The 18,215-nt window shown below is 42.8% G+C and overlaps 1 protein-coding gene across 1 annotated transcript in view; it reads right to left on the bottom strand.

Annotated features, from left to right (window-relative positions):
- Window positions 1-18,215, bottom strand: part of LOC142574573 (cytochrome P450 3A41-like) — a 43,185-nt gene that overhangs the window by 5,937 nt on the left and 19,033 nt on the right. The window contains exons 5-11 of the mRNA XM_075683623.1: window positions 16,581-16,700; window positions 13,078-13,166; window positions 9,269-9,411; window positions 7,415-7,530; window positions 5,957-6,047; window positions 2,225-2,382; window positions 1,092-1,180 (exon numbers count right to left, since the gene is read on the bottom strand). Coding sequence (XP_075539738.1) covers window positions 1,092-1,180; window positions 2,225-2,382; window positions 5,957-6,047; window positions 7,415-7,530; window positions 9,269-9,411; window positions 13,078-13,166; window positions 16,581-16,700 — 806 coding nt within the window. The remainder of the gene's footprint in view (window positions 1-1,091; window positions 1,181-2,224; window positions 2,383-5,956; window positions 6,048-7,414; window positions 7,531-9,268; window positions 9,412-13,077; window positions 13,167-16,580; window positions 16,701-18,215) is intronic.

Raw genomic sequence — 18,215 nt, 5'->3', positions numbered from 1 at the left:
TATACTTCTTCTACTACAAGCCTTTTTCTTTTGATTGTAAAACAACGTTGGGGGGCATTACTGTTCTTAATATTGATGTTTGTATTAATGTATTTGCATTTGCTTTCCTAATAATTGTAGCTGCTGTATGTGCATTTCTATTCTAACAATGCTGCTAAATAACTCATATTGTACATATATGCACTATGTGCTACTGTATTTTCTACTTGTATCGTATGTTGTAGAACTTTCCGTTAGTAATGCTTTACAAATACTCCCCCTGAGGGTATCATAAATAAATAAATAAATAAATAAATAAATAAATAACAACGCCGGTTTTCATGCTGTTTATCTTCATTCTGTGTGTGCGTTTGATTCCCCCGCCTTTCTGTACGATAAATTTTACGAACTTGCACTTCTTTATTTTGTTATAAGCTACTTTATTATATCATAATACTTGATGCAGCCAAGTTGTGAATAACAATTGCTTGTGAAATGGGCAGCAAGTTTTGCTTTTAATTTTATTTTTGTCTCTGGTGTAGTGCCTCGGGTAGCCCTCAGGCCAGGTATTTTGTAGTCATAGAGAAGAGTACGTACTGGAGTAGGAGCGAAAGAAAAAGGATTATTTACGTAGTAGTCGAATTCTAGTCAGAGCCCTCTCAGTGCCACTCCAGAGGTCCTGTTTAAGCCGTTTTTCTTGCTATAGAAGGTGTGTTGTTCCTATAAGGTGTGTTGAGCGTACGCAAGCACCACACATTATGTACAACATTGCAAGTTTGTGATCGACACAAGGTATTAAAACGTCACTTTGATAAATGAATGTGAACAAAGTCCCCTGTGATGCAGACGCGCGCCGCTTTTGAGACGGCACAATCATCACAATCTAAGCATGCATGTATTTCAATACTTAGAGAGAAGAGCTAAGGTTTGGCCTACACTTAGTAAATTAGCCAGTTTTTCTCTGAGCCACCTTTGTTGTGCTATGTCGGGAGCTCTTATACTTTGGCGCACATTACCATAATTACGTGCTATCTTCATGCGCTGCTTTGTGGAGAAAGCCATCAAAGGAAACTGACAGACGCGGTATAGCATCGCGTTGTCATGGCGCTTACATTGAATCGGGAGTGCAAAGCCTCATTGCCTCATTGAAGCAAGCATCGAGATACAGCATCTCCTGCAGAGCTTCGTACGTGAGTTCCTCCTAAAAAAAAAAGAAGTCTATTAGTCGTTACTCTTTAAGTTCCAAAGTAAGTAGATTTAAGGCAGTGAAAGCAGGCGCTTTTCGCCTGTTGCTCGTATGTTGTATTTTCTGAACTCTCTAAGTATCCTAACCGAAATCCATTTCACGAAGGTATTTGTAGTCCTAGTCATCATAAAGGACACCAAAGGTATAAGCGCGTAGGCATCAAAAATTAAAAGCTTCCTCTTTGACACTGCTGGAACGCCAGAAACAAACGATATTCTCCCGAACTTGGGAACGCGTGTAGTCAAGATAACCCTCAAAAAAAAGAAAATCAAAATGTAATTACGATTCGCTGATACTTGCAGGGCAGACAGACAATGGCAATAAAGAGCGCAAGAAAATATACAGTTAGAATGGTGAATGTGGTATCACATTTCTGAAGTGGGTGAAGGCTTTGGTGGCTCAGACTCCATTTTGAACCATTTGGATTTTTAAACACGCACCCTCATAAATGCAAGCGACCATTTTGGCAGTTCACGTTATAAGAATGCGGTGGTGAAGGTCTAGATACGAACCCACCAACACTTGTTTGGTGGCAAAGCGTCGGAGTCATGAGGCAATGTGCAATTATTAACGGCGTTATTCATATACAGAAGACGAAGAAGTTTCGCCGAGCTCCTCACTCATGTCAAGACTGTCAAGTTCTGCACGCAAAAATTCATTACCCCTGCTTACGTGCTGTTCTTGGTGGAAGGGCTGCACGTTATGAACGCAGTATTCCAGCTACTGCTTAATAGGGCCCCATAAAAGCCTTATCAAGATGCCTGACAAAATACCCACATAAAATAGAATTTTTGGCTGGTGCGTCCAAAATTCACACTAGGCTTCGCTTCTCGGAATAAGATGTTAAAAAGCAAAACTTATTTCCCGATCAACGCCACTTCATTAAAAGGTAAGACAGCGTCATTTGATAACTTTAAGCAATTATCCCCTTTATAGAAGTGCAGCCTTGTATGCAGTAAATGATTTACGCAAGCAAACAGCAATGTATTCGTTTCATACCTTTGTGAGCACCTTGTCTATTTCTGCAATGACCCTGTCTTGACAATCAGGATTAAGGGCCAGATAGTAAGTGGTAACGCTGAGGGCCATCGTGACGCTCTCTACTCCGGCAACGAAGAATCCTATCCCTTGGGCTGTTATCTCTTCAAGTGACATTTCTGAAAAATGTGTTTACAAAAGTTTTGGACGATTTTTTATTTTACAATACCGGAAACAACTTTGTAGCGTTACAAGATTGAATAACGCGAAAAATCAGTGGAGGAATGTCACATGCTAACGAGCATTCCACGTAGCAATCCGCAATATGTGAAGTAAAACTACACTTCGCCAATAATTATTTTCTAACCAATGCTCGTGGCTGTGCAACTGTTCTAGGAAAAACTCTGTATTCAGATATCATTTTCTTAGTGAAAACAGCCGCAAGCAATTCTTCCCAACTGTGCTACCTTTTTCTAGTTTTGTGAGGACAAACCAATTTTCGAGGTCTGAGGCAATATTTCCCGCATTACAGTCAAGCAAAATCAATAACCTGTGTGTCGTGTAAAAAAAACTGTCATGTCTTCTTCCGCAATCCTAACGACTCAATATTATGTTGGCGCTTTAAAAAGATGGTCACTCAGCACTTCTACATTTAGTTAAAACGAACCGTACTGTCTTCCCTTTAGCACGTCCAGTTTTCTCATATATTATTCAATGCAGGGGTCCCAGAAAGAAAGTACGATACTTCAATTTAGAACATCAGCGCCCAACCACTTCGTAGATATGTTTAACCAGTGAAGCTGAAACGTGCAGCCACGGTGTTTATTACTTGGTTAATACCGACGATTCATTACACGATGGCTTGGTAGGCTGCGGGATCCGCGGTACGCAGTTGTTGCTCGCGCTCGCTTGCACGAGCTTGTTCTTGTGACCGGGTGGCAACGTCGACACGGTGTAGACGAGCTCGTTCCCGGTTCTGCTCGCGGCATTGCTGATCGTAAGCTACCTGCTCCTCAGGAGTACGTATGACGCGTAGTCTACCGATTTCAGAGCCGGAGAGAAACGGCTGCGCGTGCTCTTGGCTGCGACGTAGAGGAACGACGTCACTACTGGCGGAGCCAATCACGCGCCTCTTTTTTTTTTCACGCATGTGTATGGGGTTGCGTCGGAGGAATTTTCGGCGTACGGGCGATGGATGGACGGACGGATGAATCGGCTAACCATATACTGCTTCGCTGTAATAGAATAGCTGTAAGCTAGTTCTTTACCACAAGAATCATGGGACTTAAGTTTTGTCGCAAAGAACCCAAATTTACATTTTTCTGAAGCGAAAAAAAAAACAGACAATACAGGCGAAAATCAGGCTAGATTGCTGATCAGTGTTAACTGACGTACTGTCTTTATAGCGCTTTCAGTATATGAAGCTTATTCAATCAGCATGTATTCTGATTTGGGGATGTTCGTTACATGTAACACCACAATATTAGTTATTTCACTTCTGTATTCCCATAAGCACACCGTTCATCAGTACCCTTCAAATTTTGTTGTAAAATTGCGCGATCACTAACTGTCGACATCCCTTTGAAGATAACGCAATTATCGGCCAATATTGAATTACGTACAATACCATTGATAACATAGGCCGAACCACCTGCATATAAATTAAAAATATCAGTGCCCCACTGTACTTTCCTGAGGAACACGAAACATAAAATTATACATACGTGAAGGTTGATTCGAAATTTCCACCGTGAGTTGTTTCGGGGCTTTAAGTACTGATTCATTGAATAATATGAAATGCTGCCTATGCAGCCTGATTTGTACATTACCTTGTCATGCATAGAAACCGTTGTTTTATGCATTGAAGCAGAAAGGTAACTGGAACAAGAATGCATGTCGACAGACACTGTGAAAATTGATATGTCGGAACTGGTGCTGTCCAGAGGATTTGTTTTAATGGGATACATTGTGAGAACTCGGTTCGTAGATTGAAATATCCGGCGTGGCGTAAATAATTTAAAAGTTAATTACAGTAATTACGTTAATTATTCAGTTGAACGTTCCCGTAGAAGTAACGGCCGCCTCATCGAGTAATTTAGATCAATGGTTAGAGTTGTGCTTTCTGTCATAGGCACTCTTTAAACATTTCGCGCAGCTAAAAAACACCCATTAAAGATTTGTACTTGTTGGATCTGCATTTTTTTGCACAATATTAAACCGAATAAACGCAATTCCTTCTTTAGTTAAAAGGGAAAACTGCCATCCACTCGAGTTGCAGCCCGAGGCTGTAAAGGAAATAATATGTCTATTTCATGTACCTTGCTTCACCTTGGGGCCTCCCACGGAATTAGTTTGCCATCCTTTAGTTACCGTTGAGATTTCGCGCGCCCGCCTCTGACGTCTCCCGAGGCGCACTTGCTAGACTTTAAAGTGCGCTCTAAAAAAGTTCGCCGAAGGGTTTCGCAAAGTCCCTAACAACTGCGAATACATTGTCGTAAGTTTTCTTTTTGGTATTGGAACGTACTCTATAGACTGTCGAAAAACACCCGAACTTTTGAGTGATCGCCAGAATACGAGTAAATTAGATGTCTCGTGACGTACAGATCTCTTTTATAGGTTCTGCTTCAGATCAGCAAAAATGAGAATAGCAGTGTTTTTTTGTGCGCTTAGAAGCCATTTAACTTTATGTTTAGTGTAAGTGATATGGTGAGCTAAGGGTTAACTCAACCTTTGTGGGTCTCTTATAAGTGCTTACAACGAACACAAATAATCGTTCGCGAGGTCTCCCTACGTTCTAAATGGCACGGAAGTTTCGCTAACCGGAAAAGCAGTGGCAATAGAGAATTTAAGTTAAGGGTTTATTTTTCAAATTGTTTATGCCATGATTATGTGCTCGCAAAACACCGGCGCTTGATTGAAGGAAGCCTTCTTAACATAACCCAGAACACAGGACAAACTACACGGCACGGGCTACACAATCGTTCACTGAGGTCACCTGAATTTACTTATTCATTTGTATTTGTCAAATGGGAATCATCTAGCCAAACAATAATTTGGGGGGGGGGGGGGGCTGCTGCCGTCAACTCTCCGTGTTCTTTTTTTTCATTCCGATACACTTATGAAAATACTGGCAGCTGTCATAGGCACCTGTTGCTTCTCCCCTCCTATATGCGGAACTAAATTACAGAAAACTGAAGTTGCCAAAGCAGGGGGCACAACTATGAGGAAGATATCTGTATTGCCGAAAAAAATGCCACTCTGTTTGGTAGCATATGTTGCCATTGAAGAAAATGTGAGCTGGAAGGACGAAACACCCACAGAGATGACGCATACACCAATTTCACGCTCTTTCTGCATGACCGCAAGGCTTACTGAATCTAAAGGGGAACCGTGCTAAAATATTACACTTGCAAAAGAATACCTGAAACCAGTCCCACTGCGCGGAAACCTCTCATTCCCATCTCATTCCCATTTCATTCATTTGACTTTAAAAACATGTCATACAGGCAATGCATAAGCATTTAGAACTTATATCTATAGAACGTGTTGGGATTAACCGCATTTTTTGGAGAGTGACGAATACAACTTTTTCTGTCATCCAAAGCGTTTAGCGGTGTGACACAGTACGAGCACAGCAATCTCTGTATGCTGGGATTTCTGAAAGCAGACGACATGTAATTCGAGGACGTGGGTTCCTTCGTGTCCTTCGGCCAATGTCGCTACAGAAATTATCGTCAGGCAGACAACACTTACTCCTAGGGTCCGCATTCTCGGCTTTATTTGCTGCGTTATCTTCCCAGTTGTAGTCAGCATTCATAAAGACCTGAAGGAAGTCGTCTTCTTCCTGCAAACCCAGAAATTGAAAGCGTGAGGGAGCAACCCATTGCGTTAAATTCTACTTCAGTAGTCTAAAGAAACTGTGGTTTACCACACTGGTAAATTTATGCAGCTGAAACGACTCGTTGAAACCGTTAAGGTTCCAGTTTTCGTTCTCCAGCCAGCGCGAGCTTTTGAATGGTCCTACGATATATTTTAGCAAAGTGTCTTCGACATAATATAGCGCTGCCACACAAATGTCATTCAGAGACAAAACGTTTTCCGAAGCAATAGTTACCCTATATACAAAGTGAAGCTGATCGTAGCCTTGCTATCACGCACCATCACAGTGTTTGGGAGATCTCGAATATTCTGCGAAAGCATCACTTGTGATTTCTTATGATCTCACTCAGCAAAGCGATGTAAATATTTTGTGCACTACTGGCCGAGCCGGAAATTAAACCTGGTATCATTCATCATGAGTTTGTGGCCCAGTGAATTATGAGGTTTTGCAATAGGCGCGCCGAAATAAGAAGCTTCATAAATTTATCAAGAGAAGTCTTGCGAAGCTGAAATTTATTCCTCTGGATTTTTACTGCGTTATTCATTTGAACCGCCATTTGTTGGTTGAAGTATCGTCATCGCGTGGCTTGAAATGATTATCTCGCTCTACACTAGAAATACTGCACCGAAATGTGTACCATGTGGCTGCGAGGAACCACGTAGCTGACATGTTACTGACACGAATCTAATTACTTGAAGGGTCCATTTACCCCATTCAAAAGGTTTCAAGGGTGTTGTCAACACTACATCCGCGCGCAAGTTTCATGAGGCTGCGCCCGTAATTACAAAAAAAGTTCGTAGCATAGAATTGTCTGTCAGAGAAAATTACAGCCAGTCCTGATGCTGAACATATTGTTACGGGAAAGAAGGAAAGAAGCGTATGTCTATATACAGATGGCTTTTAATTGTGGAGCCAACATGCGCAGAGCAGTGAAAAAACCTAAACTCTGCTTTGTCGTCTCCAAGGCCACCATCAGCGTGCTCTTCTTCCCACATTGCAAACTGTGACAATATCATTCGCGAAGGCCGCTGGCCATTGGGAAACAGCACTTTCGAACGGAAAGCTTAATGAACTCTGCCTTTTATCTGCATGCGTAATAGGCACGTTCCTATTCGTGTCATTTGGATCGGGCCATCAGGGCTTCGTTTAAGCTCCCAGTGGATTACACATTCCATTCCATTCCATTTAACTAAGGCTGATGGTGCCCCAATCATGAATACGTTGACTAAAATTTCAGATTTCTATCAGGACTGCGTTGCTCATATGTAGGGCGAAAGTGCACAAAGTTTAAAGCAATAAAAAAACTAGTGTCCATTAGTTTGGCCCTTTACCTTGTTTTTTGACTTCCTTTCTTCAATCAAGTGCGAGACAAATGCCTTGAATACATCAGTACTTGACTTAGGGGGATAATCAGGTTGCAGAACTTTGTACACAGTCGGCATGAGAACTGGAAGAAGTCAAGCACAATGTGCGGCATTTTTATTTGTTCTTTTGACGATGCAGTATGCGTAGGTATATTGTGCAGGCTCCAATACGTTTGTGCTGGCTGAAGTTACACGATGGTAGCGCAGTAAGTATGCAATTCTATTAATGGGTAAGTAAGCGCACTTGAGGTATAAGCTTCTCAAGCAGGCATCCACACAGTTAAGCTACTTGAGAAATCTGAGTGTTTTTTATACAAATCTTTTGTGACGGAACGTTCATTGTCACTCCTAAGGGCAGTTCCTCTAGCAAAAAATATTGCGATTGCCTCTTCGACAGCCAGAAAATAAGAGGCCAGGAGGTATTTTGTGATTCTAAACAAGTGTTTTGTGCCGCCTAACAGCGCGAACTGTAGACTTAAGCTCAGAGCAATGTCTAAGAGAACAACGTCTGGTGGCGAAGCTTTCAAAGTGGAGATTGTGTCCGTTGGAATATAGCGATGAGGGAGAGAGAGAGAAAACTCTTTATTGAATATCTATTTATGGCCGTTTCTTACACTCACTTGCGGTGTTTGGGCATCGTAAACTGTAAGGCATGCTACAGACATTGTTTCAAAGTAAAATAAACATTTATCGGTGTACAAAACCTGGTCTGTAATATTTCTGAACTTCGAATTTAAATCTGCAGCCAAGTTTGAGTTCTGGAGTGTCTGTTTCCGAAATGAAGATCGCAGTGTCCCAGTCACGGTGTTTCTGGGAGGATTGTGTCTCATGACCTCGCAAAGTGGGTTTGGAAAGCAATAGCCACTCGGATAATTGAGCCAGGAGCACACCAGTAGCGATAACCTTCCAGAAATTAGGTGCTTTTGAAACCCTTGCTGCAGTCACATGCGAATTAGCAAAGATCCACGTTCAGCATTTTAAGGGACGTGGATATTTTTAGCGTTGTAAGAGAATAACTGGTCGTTTCGCTTTCCACTATATCTTGGTTGGTAAAGAAAGAACTACGGTATTATTCTACACAAAAATAAACAGCCATTTATAGACTGAAATGCAAACCTCGCCACTTAATGGTGCCGCCTTCAAAAGATCATTTCATGACAACACTGATTTTGTAGACGAGACACACTTCTGTAAGTGGTGCAGAGGTAAACCAAGACACGAGCTAATGAAAATGTGCCTACAAAGATACAAGGACTCACATGAAATCTCCCACATTTAAAATAGAAATAAAAAGAACTATCCAATATAGGAACCTGCGGTTTGTGGCATCATTTAAAGCAATTCAAAAAGGGTTTTATCGATTTTTTCTAAGCTTTTCTTTTATTTCTGGTGCTGAATAGCGGCCCAAAATGTCAACATCACAACAAAAAGACCGATTTGTGGTGTGGCATGCGGAAACAAAGTCACCGATTCTGTTCAATTAAATTTTCGACTTAAATTTCTACGGAAAACACGAGGTCTTCTGAGTTGATTAATATTGATGCCACAAACTACAGGTATCATTGTAACATAGTTTTTTTATTTCATTGTGAAATCAGGGAGGTTTGGAGTGGACACCCTGCAAATTGCTATTCGATTGTGTTCAGATCACTCTCACATCATGACGCCATTGTGCCGGCGAGAATCAGAACCACATAGCTCCTACAACCGGAAAACGTGCTAAAATAGTTATTTGTTTGTGACGCAACTATAATTACATTGATACTGATCCGGTGATGCATGCACGTGTTTCCTTGTGTCAAAGAAATCCCAAATACTCACATAACATTATGATTCTCCATCCACTAGAACCCATGTAAATGGCTTCAATACATTTCATAAGGGGATGATTCTTGTCATTGCTGTCGACGTCGACACTATAGTTCAGCGCAGCTGTAATTTCTAGCGCCGTGTTGCTGGCAAGTCTGCAAAAGAAAGTTTTCATTCCTTTTTATTTTGAGACATTCAGCATCGCTGAATATCTCGAATTTGTTTTGGCAACTCACTTTTCCAATAATGCGCATGGTCATTCTCCTTATATGAGCTCCTTTTGAGTTACAGCAGCATCGAATATTGCGGGTAACAGTCGTTACATAAGCTAATGTGGCGACGCTCGGCTCTCTCACGTCTTCAGATGTCTTCGATACATACCTCGCTTCCCTTTTTATGCGGCTTCCCGGCAATACAAAAGTGTCGAAGTCAGAGTATATTGTGGTTACATAGAAGTATGAGATGACACGAGTGTTCCGATGCTAACATTATCGGACGGCGTGTATTATAAAGTTAATATACTAATTTACAAAAAAAAAGCTGAACGAAAAAATTACAACGGCAAGGTGCCGCCAAGCTGCTGCGCCTCATTTGGCAATGCTACAGATATTCAAAATGTTATACAAAAACAAGAAATAATGCGGAGGTCATGCGTATGAACAAAGTAGAAAGATTATACCGTTTATTTTTCAGAGATTTTGCATGGCAATTCAGAAAAATTTGATAGAAAATTTTAGCGCGCGTGAAAGGCTATGTTTGCAGGCGCTTGACATAGACGGCGCCACCATACAGACGGAGGTTCAGGATCACGTTAATTGCGTGTCTCACCTCAATAGCATCTCGTGGTGTGCGCCTGCTCGCTTGCACAGAGTTTGCGTTTGCTTTAAGTTCGTTTCAACACGGTCAGCAACATTACGGTTGCCGGTTTGCGGTTGCCGCAAGTCGACAACCAACGCGTTCACCGTATACTTGGTTATTTTCGTGACCTGCAGTGTGTCATTGTCGTTATTCACCATCAATGCAACGTGAGCTTATGACACGCAAGATTGTTCGATGCTAAATGTTTCGTCAAGAGTGGCAACGTAAACGAGTGACGAACAATATTACGTTGTTTTTGTAAGCTACAAAAACTTCAAAACAAAGCATGTTTCAAGCATGGAGTACGGCATCAACATATCTATCGCAATCGACACATTCACCAATTCGTACGAAATAAATCATAATAACATTGCAGCATAACCGGTTACTGGGATAAAAACAAAAACGGGTACATTCCAAGGAAAGGCAGTAATTCTGATTTATTAAAGCGGCTGAAAGCGCAAACCAATTTCTATCCCTGCCTTCCAGAAAATACACTCTATGGCAATGCTCGTAGAGGATTTGGACTACGCCGAACGAGCAGAGAAGAAAGAGTATGCGATATTTACATTTCTTAAGCTTAAGCGAAATTTGCGCGCCATTACAACAGTCATTCTCGGCGACAAATGCACATATAGCGACTCGCTGCGCCAAGGCGGTGTCGTGCTCTTACTTAGTAAACAGAGGCAGTGAAGGCAAGTGATGGAGCAACACCACTTGATCAAACATGGTGGCGCCTACGAGAACTCAACGGAAAGGTTGTATGCGGTACGCGAGAACCGTTTCAATTGCACTTGCTTCGTTGTGTTCAGCTTAAGGACGGTGTCGCGCGTGGAGAAACCCGCGGAGCCTTTTCGATCGGTCGAATGCGGCGCTGTTCGCAACAATGCACCCTATAGCGACTTTGCAGCTGCTGGTTTGGTTGCCTGGTGAGTCGAACCAGCCATCGATTTCTCGCGTGTTCCATTTCTTGCGTAGATCGGCTAGCCTAAATTCTTGTATGACGGTGCAATAAATGTCCCTTCATTCGTCTACACTGCAATGTGTTGTTGTGTTCCTTGTTCACCGATGGAGATCCCACAATGTGTATTTTATTATTGCAACTATCGAGCTTCCAAACTATGCCAAGCGCTCACGTTCTAAATTTTGCGGCTTTTTATCTTTTGATGGTTCCGGCAGTTCTGTGTGGGTATAGACACAACTAATAAACGGAGTTATAGGCATGGCTGTTAAGCATTGCGAATTTATGCAAGAACAGAATAGAGAGATACGAGACAGAAATTAATTATGATAAATGTTTATTCGACTGCAACCTTTACCAGGCTCTGAACAACGAGGAAATCGTACGATTTCTTGGATATGTAGCAGGCCTTATTGTTGTTGTGAATACTAACCCTTCTTTGACACAAGCGAGTGCAATGGGACATACGTTAGATAACACGTAGGAAAACCTTAACCTTTAGTGAAGAATTTCCTACTGCGCCGCAGGAAGCAAAGGTATCTGGAAAAGCTGCTGAGATTGGCAGCCTTGCTAGACTTCAAGATGCTTGAATATTTCTTTCTGCTTATGAGAAGCGTATGTTGCGCACCTTCCCTACGTTTTATATATATCCTTTGTGGATCGAATTATATTGTTTCTTTCGAGTAGCACCTGCCCCATTGCCTCTCTTCCGCCATTGTGACGAGCAGACGCTTGTTGAATCCTGGATGTATGAACCAGCTAGCCGAATAAGAGGTTGCCTTAACTTGTGTTAAGGAATGTGCGAGTACAGCCACACAACCTGCAAAAGCTTCACTGAGAAATCACAGTTTTCGGTAGCATTTACATGGGACATGAATCAAGAAACATTTGCAACTTGTGGTGATAAAATGATCAATGAAAACGCTAAATGTACGGACAAGCAAGTCAACTACATTTAGTCAAAGCAAAGTCCTTCCAGAAAACTAAAACCAAAATGCCCAGAATTTGAACAAGACAAAGTTGCATCAGTAGAGCAGAATAATTTCACGTTATCAAAATTAATTATCTGCTGCGGACTGTAAGAAACTTTGTGCTGAGTATAATTAGAGCATTAAGGAGATATACGTCTGTAACGGGAAAGTCTGTTTTCAATCATTCAATTCCTTTTTGTCCACGCCACTAAACTGGTCCTTGAATATTTTCTACTGTGCATTGATAACCGCCACGCTGTGACCTATTAATTATTATTATTATTATTATTATTATTATTATTATTATTATTATTATTATTATTATTATTATTATTATTATTATTATTATTATTATTATTTCCTATGAGAACTAAGATACACACAGAGAGAGGGAAATAGGGAAGGAGCAGGCTGGCAACTGCCCCCGAGAAGAGCGCAAACCTGCCTTCTCTTAGGAAGGGGGCAACAGAAAAGGTAGTTGTAAATAAGGGAAATGGAAGTCAAAAAGAAACAGCAATACGACAGGCCACAAGGAAATACGTAACGCAATGCATATAAAGCAAGCAGGAACAGAATGTACACGCCGGAACAGAAAATCACTGAGAGAAAAAGACCCAGAACTGAATTTATCGACCTCTACTGGATGATAATGAAAAGCTCTGAGTACTTACTTCCCTGTTGTAAAATGCTGGTCAGTGCCACATGCAAATCTGTCATTGCCTTCATAATCCTACTGTGACTGTCGTCAATCCTGATCTCTTCCCCTATATTGGGAAACAATTTATATTAGGGAGGAGGAGGAAAACCATTTATTAAAGAAGGAAAGGACAAGCAGGTGTCTGCTTGCTTGTGCGGGAGGCACCCTTAGTCAGAGCTCCTGTGGCTCTTGCTGTCTCCCGGGCCCGCCGGTTACGAGGGCGAACTGTATGGCATCTTCGACTGACATGTTCATATGCTGAAGAAACAACTGCCCCTGTCTAGGATACACAAACAAAAGTAGAAAGTGCTCAGAGCGTTTGATGCCAACTCACTCATAGAAGTTCACAGGTTTGTTTTTAGTAGCCGCGTCCAGGACTCGTGATGTCATCCTTCCGGAAATGGTTCTTACTTTGTTCAAGATCTGGAATTGAAAAATTTGTCTTGAAACAGTATTTAGAATAAAAGAAACATTGCAATGCCTTTCTTAGAATATACTTTTTATTTTTTTTCTCTGTGCAATATTGTAGGTTGTTCTTCAACTGAGGCCCACAAAATAGGCAATTTCTCTTGGCGAGAACAGCGCATAAGACGGTGAATATCTTTGAGCATGCTGTCCTCAAACACGCCCTGAATCAGTAAATAATATTATAAACTGGCTGTTAGAACCTAGAGTATAATAAAACGTACGCGTATGAATATATGTCACAATTCTCCTTCTCAACAACCCATAATAGCAAGAGCAAATGGGTCTATATGTATATAAGGCAATATCAGGTTTTCTTTAGGTTGCTTTGAGATATGCGCACAATAAAGTGAATGAAGTGTCTAAGGATACAGCGGACATGCACGCGAATATTTATTAGATACCTCGTTCAGTAAGTTTGGAAAACGGCGCGAGTTGGAACGGGTTCATCGTTTAGAGCGCGGAAAGACGGTGGCAAGCGCATGTACCCTCCCTTCTTCTGCTTGTCTCCGTCTTTCCGCGTTTTTAACAATTAACCTATTTAAAGATACGGCGGATCCATCAGGAGAAACCTCATCCGTGAAACCGCACCCCCAAGAGGGTTCACACTACCTTCCGATTTCTTAGAGTACCAACGTGAAGAATTTTAGTACTCATCCACTCTACTTGCTTCGTTCAGTGCGTGTGTATTAAGATCGCTCTGTAAGCATGAATGCAAGCTTCAGCAGCCAACTGGCCAACCTCACCGCATTGAATTGTTAGAAATACGTACAGAAAGTCTATGCTGACAATAGGCTATGCAGGGCGTCATACACGAACATTTAAAGTCGTCTCACTTGTGCTAGGTGGCGTTCTGCACTTGTTGGAAAGTATCTACGTCAAGCAGCTAACTTCGATGGCAATTCGTGAGAGCACAGGAGCTCTAGCTCTCTTCACTAACGAAAGAGGCGTCTACAAGTGGCGGTAAGTGTTAACCAATTATTGAGAAGCGTTGCACACAAGCATCATGCCAGAAAAAAGAACATTTTCTTGCTGGTTTGTGGCTAAATGTCTTCGGCCAACACTCAATGACTCGCAGCAGGCGTCGTTTATTGGTTTAGAGCAGAAAGACTGGACAATGAAGAAGTTTGACACAAGAGGAGAGAGGCCGATGCAAGATATCCACCTGCCGTGGGGTGACACATGTGACATAAAGCAAATAAAATGTACACTCACATATTATGAACGCTGTTTACAGAAATTGGAAACGAAGCCTTAGGTCACTTGGGGCGACGCCCACTTAAAGTATCCTGCATTGAGTCTTTCCCCTATTGCTGATAAAATTTTCACGAAATATCTTTCTGTTTTTATTGAGCTTATTCTTAGTACGTATTGCACATCAAGATAGAAAGGAAAAATTTCTCTGGGTACTCCAAACACGCCGAAATCAACAAAATGTGTGGCAGGTAGCTCTAAAGTTTGCATCCATGGGTAATGTAGGAATTCAAGAAGCACTTGCACGGTGTTCGCGATTGACGTTGCGGCAAAATGTTCACTTTCTACGCTGGCTACACCGCTTTGATACCAATTTATCAGTTTTGCTTCGCTTCCGTTTTCTTAATTTTGGATTTTTTAGCACGGACGATCTTGGTCTGAGGTGGGTAAAATCTTTTCTCTTGCATATATCTCACTATGGACATCAAGCATGCAGTGCACCCTGTTGGGACTGGCCTGTGCGGTGAGTAAATAATTTGAGGCGCGCCGCCTAAGCCACCACGAAAGACCAGACGTGTGAAGGACACCAAGCCACCCGCAAGCATTGAAAAATGCCTAGGAGGCCGCAGCGCCGAAAAGACGTTAGCGTTTGTGCGCGCATTCTCGCCTAGCATCCCCAGACCCGCACGACTCACTGATGTCTGCTTAGGTTCCAAAGTGCTATCTCCCTTCATCGAGCATGTTCAGCGTGTGCATTCGTTCATACTCCTCCTTTTCCGCAAGGAAGGTGCCGGCGGTGTCTGTGTGTCTGTGTGTGAGCGCCAGTGCCTTTCCCTTAGCTGGGCTCGTGACAGACAATTCATTGTACTTGCTTCCGTGCACCGAGTGGCAACCACAAGCGTGGAGAGCGTTCAGTCTCCCGGACTCTATAAAATACCCCTCCGTTAATGGACTTCAGTCTTCGTTTTTTGAGGAAGCTTGACTGGGCGTTGTTCTCCATGAGGGAGCTTCTAGAGCTTACCGCTCACTAACCATGCAATGAAAGGTTCGTCTTTGTTAGTCGTTGCGTAGATCGTCTTTTGCTCTGCATGAACCCGCTCATGCTGGTCAAGCTCCCGACTGCTAATCTCACGCTATACCTCCACGATCCTGGGTGAACCGTCCTTAACAAGGGCGGGCAACTGTGGGATCCGACATCCACTGGTAGTCCGCTGAGATGCAACACTGCACCGGGATGGTCTACGCCCCACCGGATTCTCGACTGCGAACTTTGGTGAACGCGAGGCTATTCCCCACGGAGTTCTACCACGCTTTTGTCAGTGTAGGTAACAAAGCAGAGAGAAGCTGTCCTTGACGCCTACAGTGCGTGAGCGTGAAGGCATACAGTACTTTGTGTACAGTTGAAAAAACAGCACTCAACTCAGCCATGAATTTGAAGCAGTTGCGCAGACCGGAGTTGCCGGAGTTGCAAAAGAGTTGTGTCTGGATGTGTCTGACGCACCGCGCCCGGAGATCGCAAGCGCATCCTCGCTACAACTCAATAGGCAGCAGATGCAGAAAGGACGGTTTCAACTGGCGAGCGTGAGTCACAGGCGCAGCACGATGACACGGCTGAGGTCGAAACCACGTATGCGTTTGAACCCAGTGTCATCGCTGTAATTGCAGTAGTTAGAGTATGTACCAATTACCATGATCCATCAGAGGCGCCGCTTTGCGAGAACTTTACAACCTCTGCGAAAGAGCGAGGTGTAGGCAATTCACACCGCGAGATGGAGCCTTGAGGCTCCATATTGATGATGGAGCCTCGATGGTGGAGATTGGATTGGGGAGTATTGTAATTGTCAGTGTTTTTTTTTTCTGTGAACACGCCGATCTGCAGTCGCTCAGGCACGCTCGAATGCAGTACGCACAGCAGGAACGCGCACGCACGCGATTCGCGTATTTTGGTGGTTCCGCGTTTTAATGACCCACGTATCTTAACGTCAAACATGCCGAAACCACTGAGAAACATCAGACGTAATTAAATAAAGAAAACTACCGAATCTGTCTTTCGTACAAGTAAACAAAGTTCAATGGACAAATCGGAAGTGCCTTAAGCCACAGCTTATACTGAGACATAAGTGTGAGGAAGTGTTTGTCTAATGCTTTACCATGTGAGCGATTGCGCTCTATACTTACCGTTTTTAACCTTGCTGCGGTGAGTGCCGGGGTGAAGATGGCTCGCGCTTTCTTCCACTCCTCACCTGACAGGTTAAAGATGGACTTCTTCCAAACGTCACTTCCCACGGTCTGTGCTAACTGCATGGAACACAAGCCGCCATAAAAGTAAAAATTTAAGATTTTCTTCCTTTTCCATTTGGAACGAGCAACGTCTTCTATGAGGCTTTTCGCTAATGTGCTCTACTTATCAGATATTTTTATTTATTTTGCTGATCTCGGTTCTCAGCTAGACTCCCTCACCAACCTCAATGACATTGCTCACTCTTGGGCACGCGCTCTAACTCTCCGCCGCGCCTGGTGGGACGCAGGCCTGCAGGATGGGTACGGGGAATTTAAAGACATCTTATTCACCTTTAACGAAGTCGCCAAGCATATCAAATGGGTAGGCGGGCTTTTCCGCCTCGGCACGGTAAACTCTCCTGGTCTCAGGCAATCATGCTCAGAATGTTGCAGCCTAGGTCATGTCCCAGTTTAGCTTTCCCCAGCAGTATTGCCCCGGACGCCTTCGAACCCACCTGCCTGGACTGCGGGTCGGTTAGCAGCTTAGAACACATGCTCTGGCGGTGCCCCTCGTTACGAGGACTTAATCAAGTCACCGAGGAGGTGTGGAGATCTACCAACAAGAGTTCCTAGTTTCTCCCACAACTCCGGGCTGTATAGAGAGCCCACGATGCGGCGGTGATGCTAGGCCTCCCCGTCCCCACGTGGGAGCAGTCCGCGGTGCTGCTCTAAGTGCGGCGCTTCTCAAGACTCCATCAAAGTTGTTTGTCTGTCTGTCTGTTACTCCACCCAACATTTCAAAAATGGCTGCGTCAGATAGCACAATTCTAGCGCTTCAGCAAAACTACAGGATGCCGCGGCCATTAATTCGTGGAGAAATGAAAACGCTTAACTCCATATTTAATCTAATAACAATAATATATTTGTAAAATAATTACCTTATGGCACATATTTCGATCTCTGAATTATAGCCGGTGAGTTCGCAAGCTGTATCGACTCGGGACAAGTTCTCAGGAACACCAGTTTCTAGATATTAATTTTCAGTGTCTCCGTTGAAATGAATCGGCGCTCGAGTTACCTTTGTGCTTCAATGCATAAAACAAGGTTTTTATGAAGAAGTCGAACAACTGTGCATTTTTATCACAAGTTTGTCGGAGCACATCTCGAAACCCGTGCAATCCTCAGAATTCGTTCCAAGTCGTTATGCCCTGGAAACACACCAGCTACAATTCGTAGATTGAAATATATACTCCAAGTTAAATAATTAAAATAGTATTTAGTATAATGATGTGAAATATTCAGATAAGTATTTTGATTTCTCGTAGAAGCAACGGCCGCCTCATCAATGTTTAAAGTTGTGCTATCGGCCACAGGCAATTTCTTTTAAATTTCTTGCAGATAAAAATAACCTAGTAAGTTCGTAATGATATTAGTGCCGACACGCAAATGCTCTTATCTGGGCACGTCCTTTTAACGCTTTAGCGTTAAAAGGAAGTGGCAGATGGTTTATGGTATTACTCTGCTAAAGCTCCCTTCTAAAACGCAGACATATCAATAACGACGTGACATTTCTGTACGCACTTCGTTTTTAAG

This window comes from Dermacentor variabilis, chromosome 3 (assembly GCF_050947875.1).
Source record: "Dermacentor variabilis isolate Ectoservices chromosome 3, ASM5094787v1, whole genome shotgun sequence".
NCBI classification, from domain to species: domain Eukaryota; kingdom Metazoa; phylum Arthropoda; class Arachnida; order Ixodida; family Ixodidae; genus Dermacentor; species Dermacentor variabilis.
This window is presented reverse-complemented; position numbering and strand designations above follow the sequence as displayed.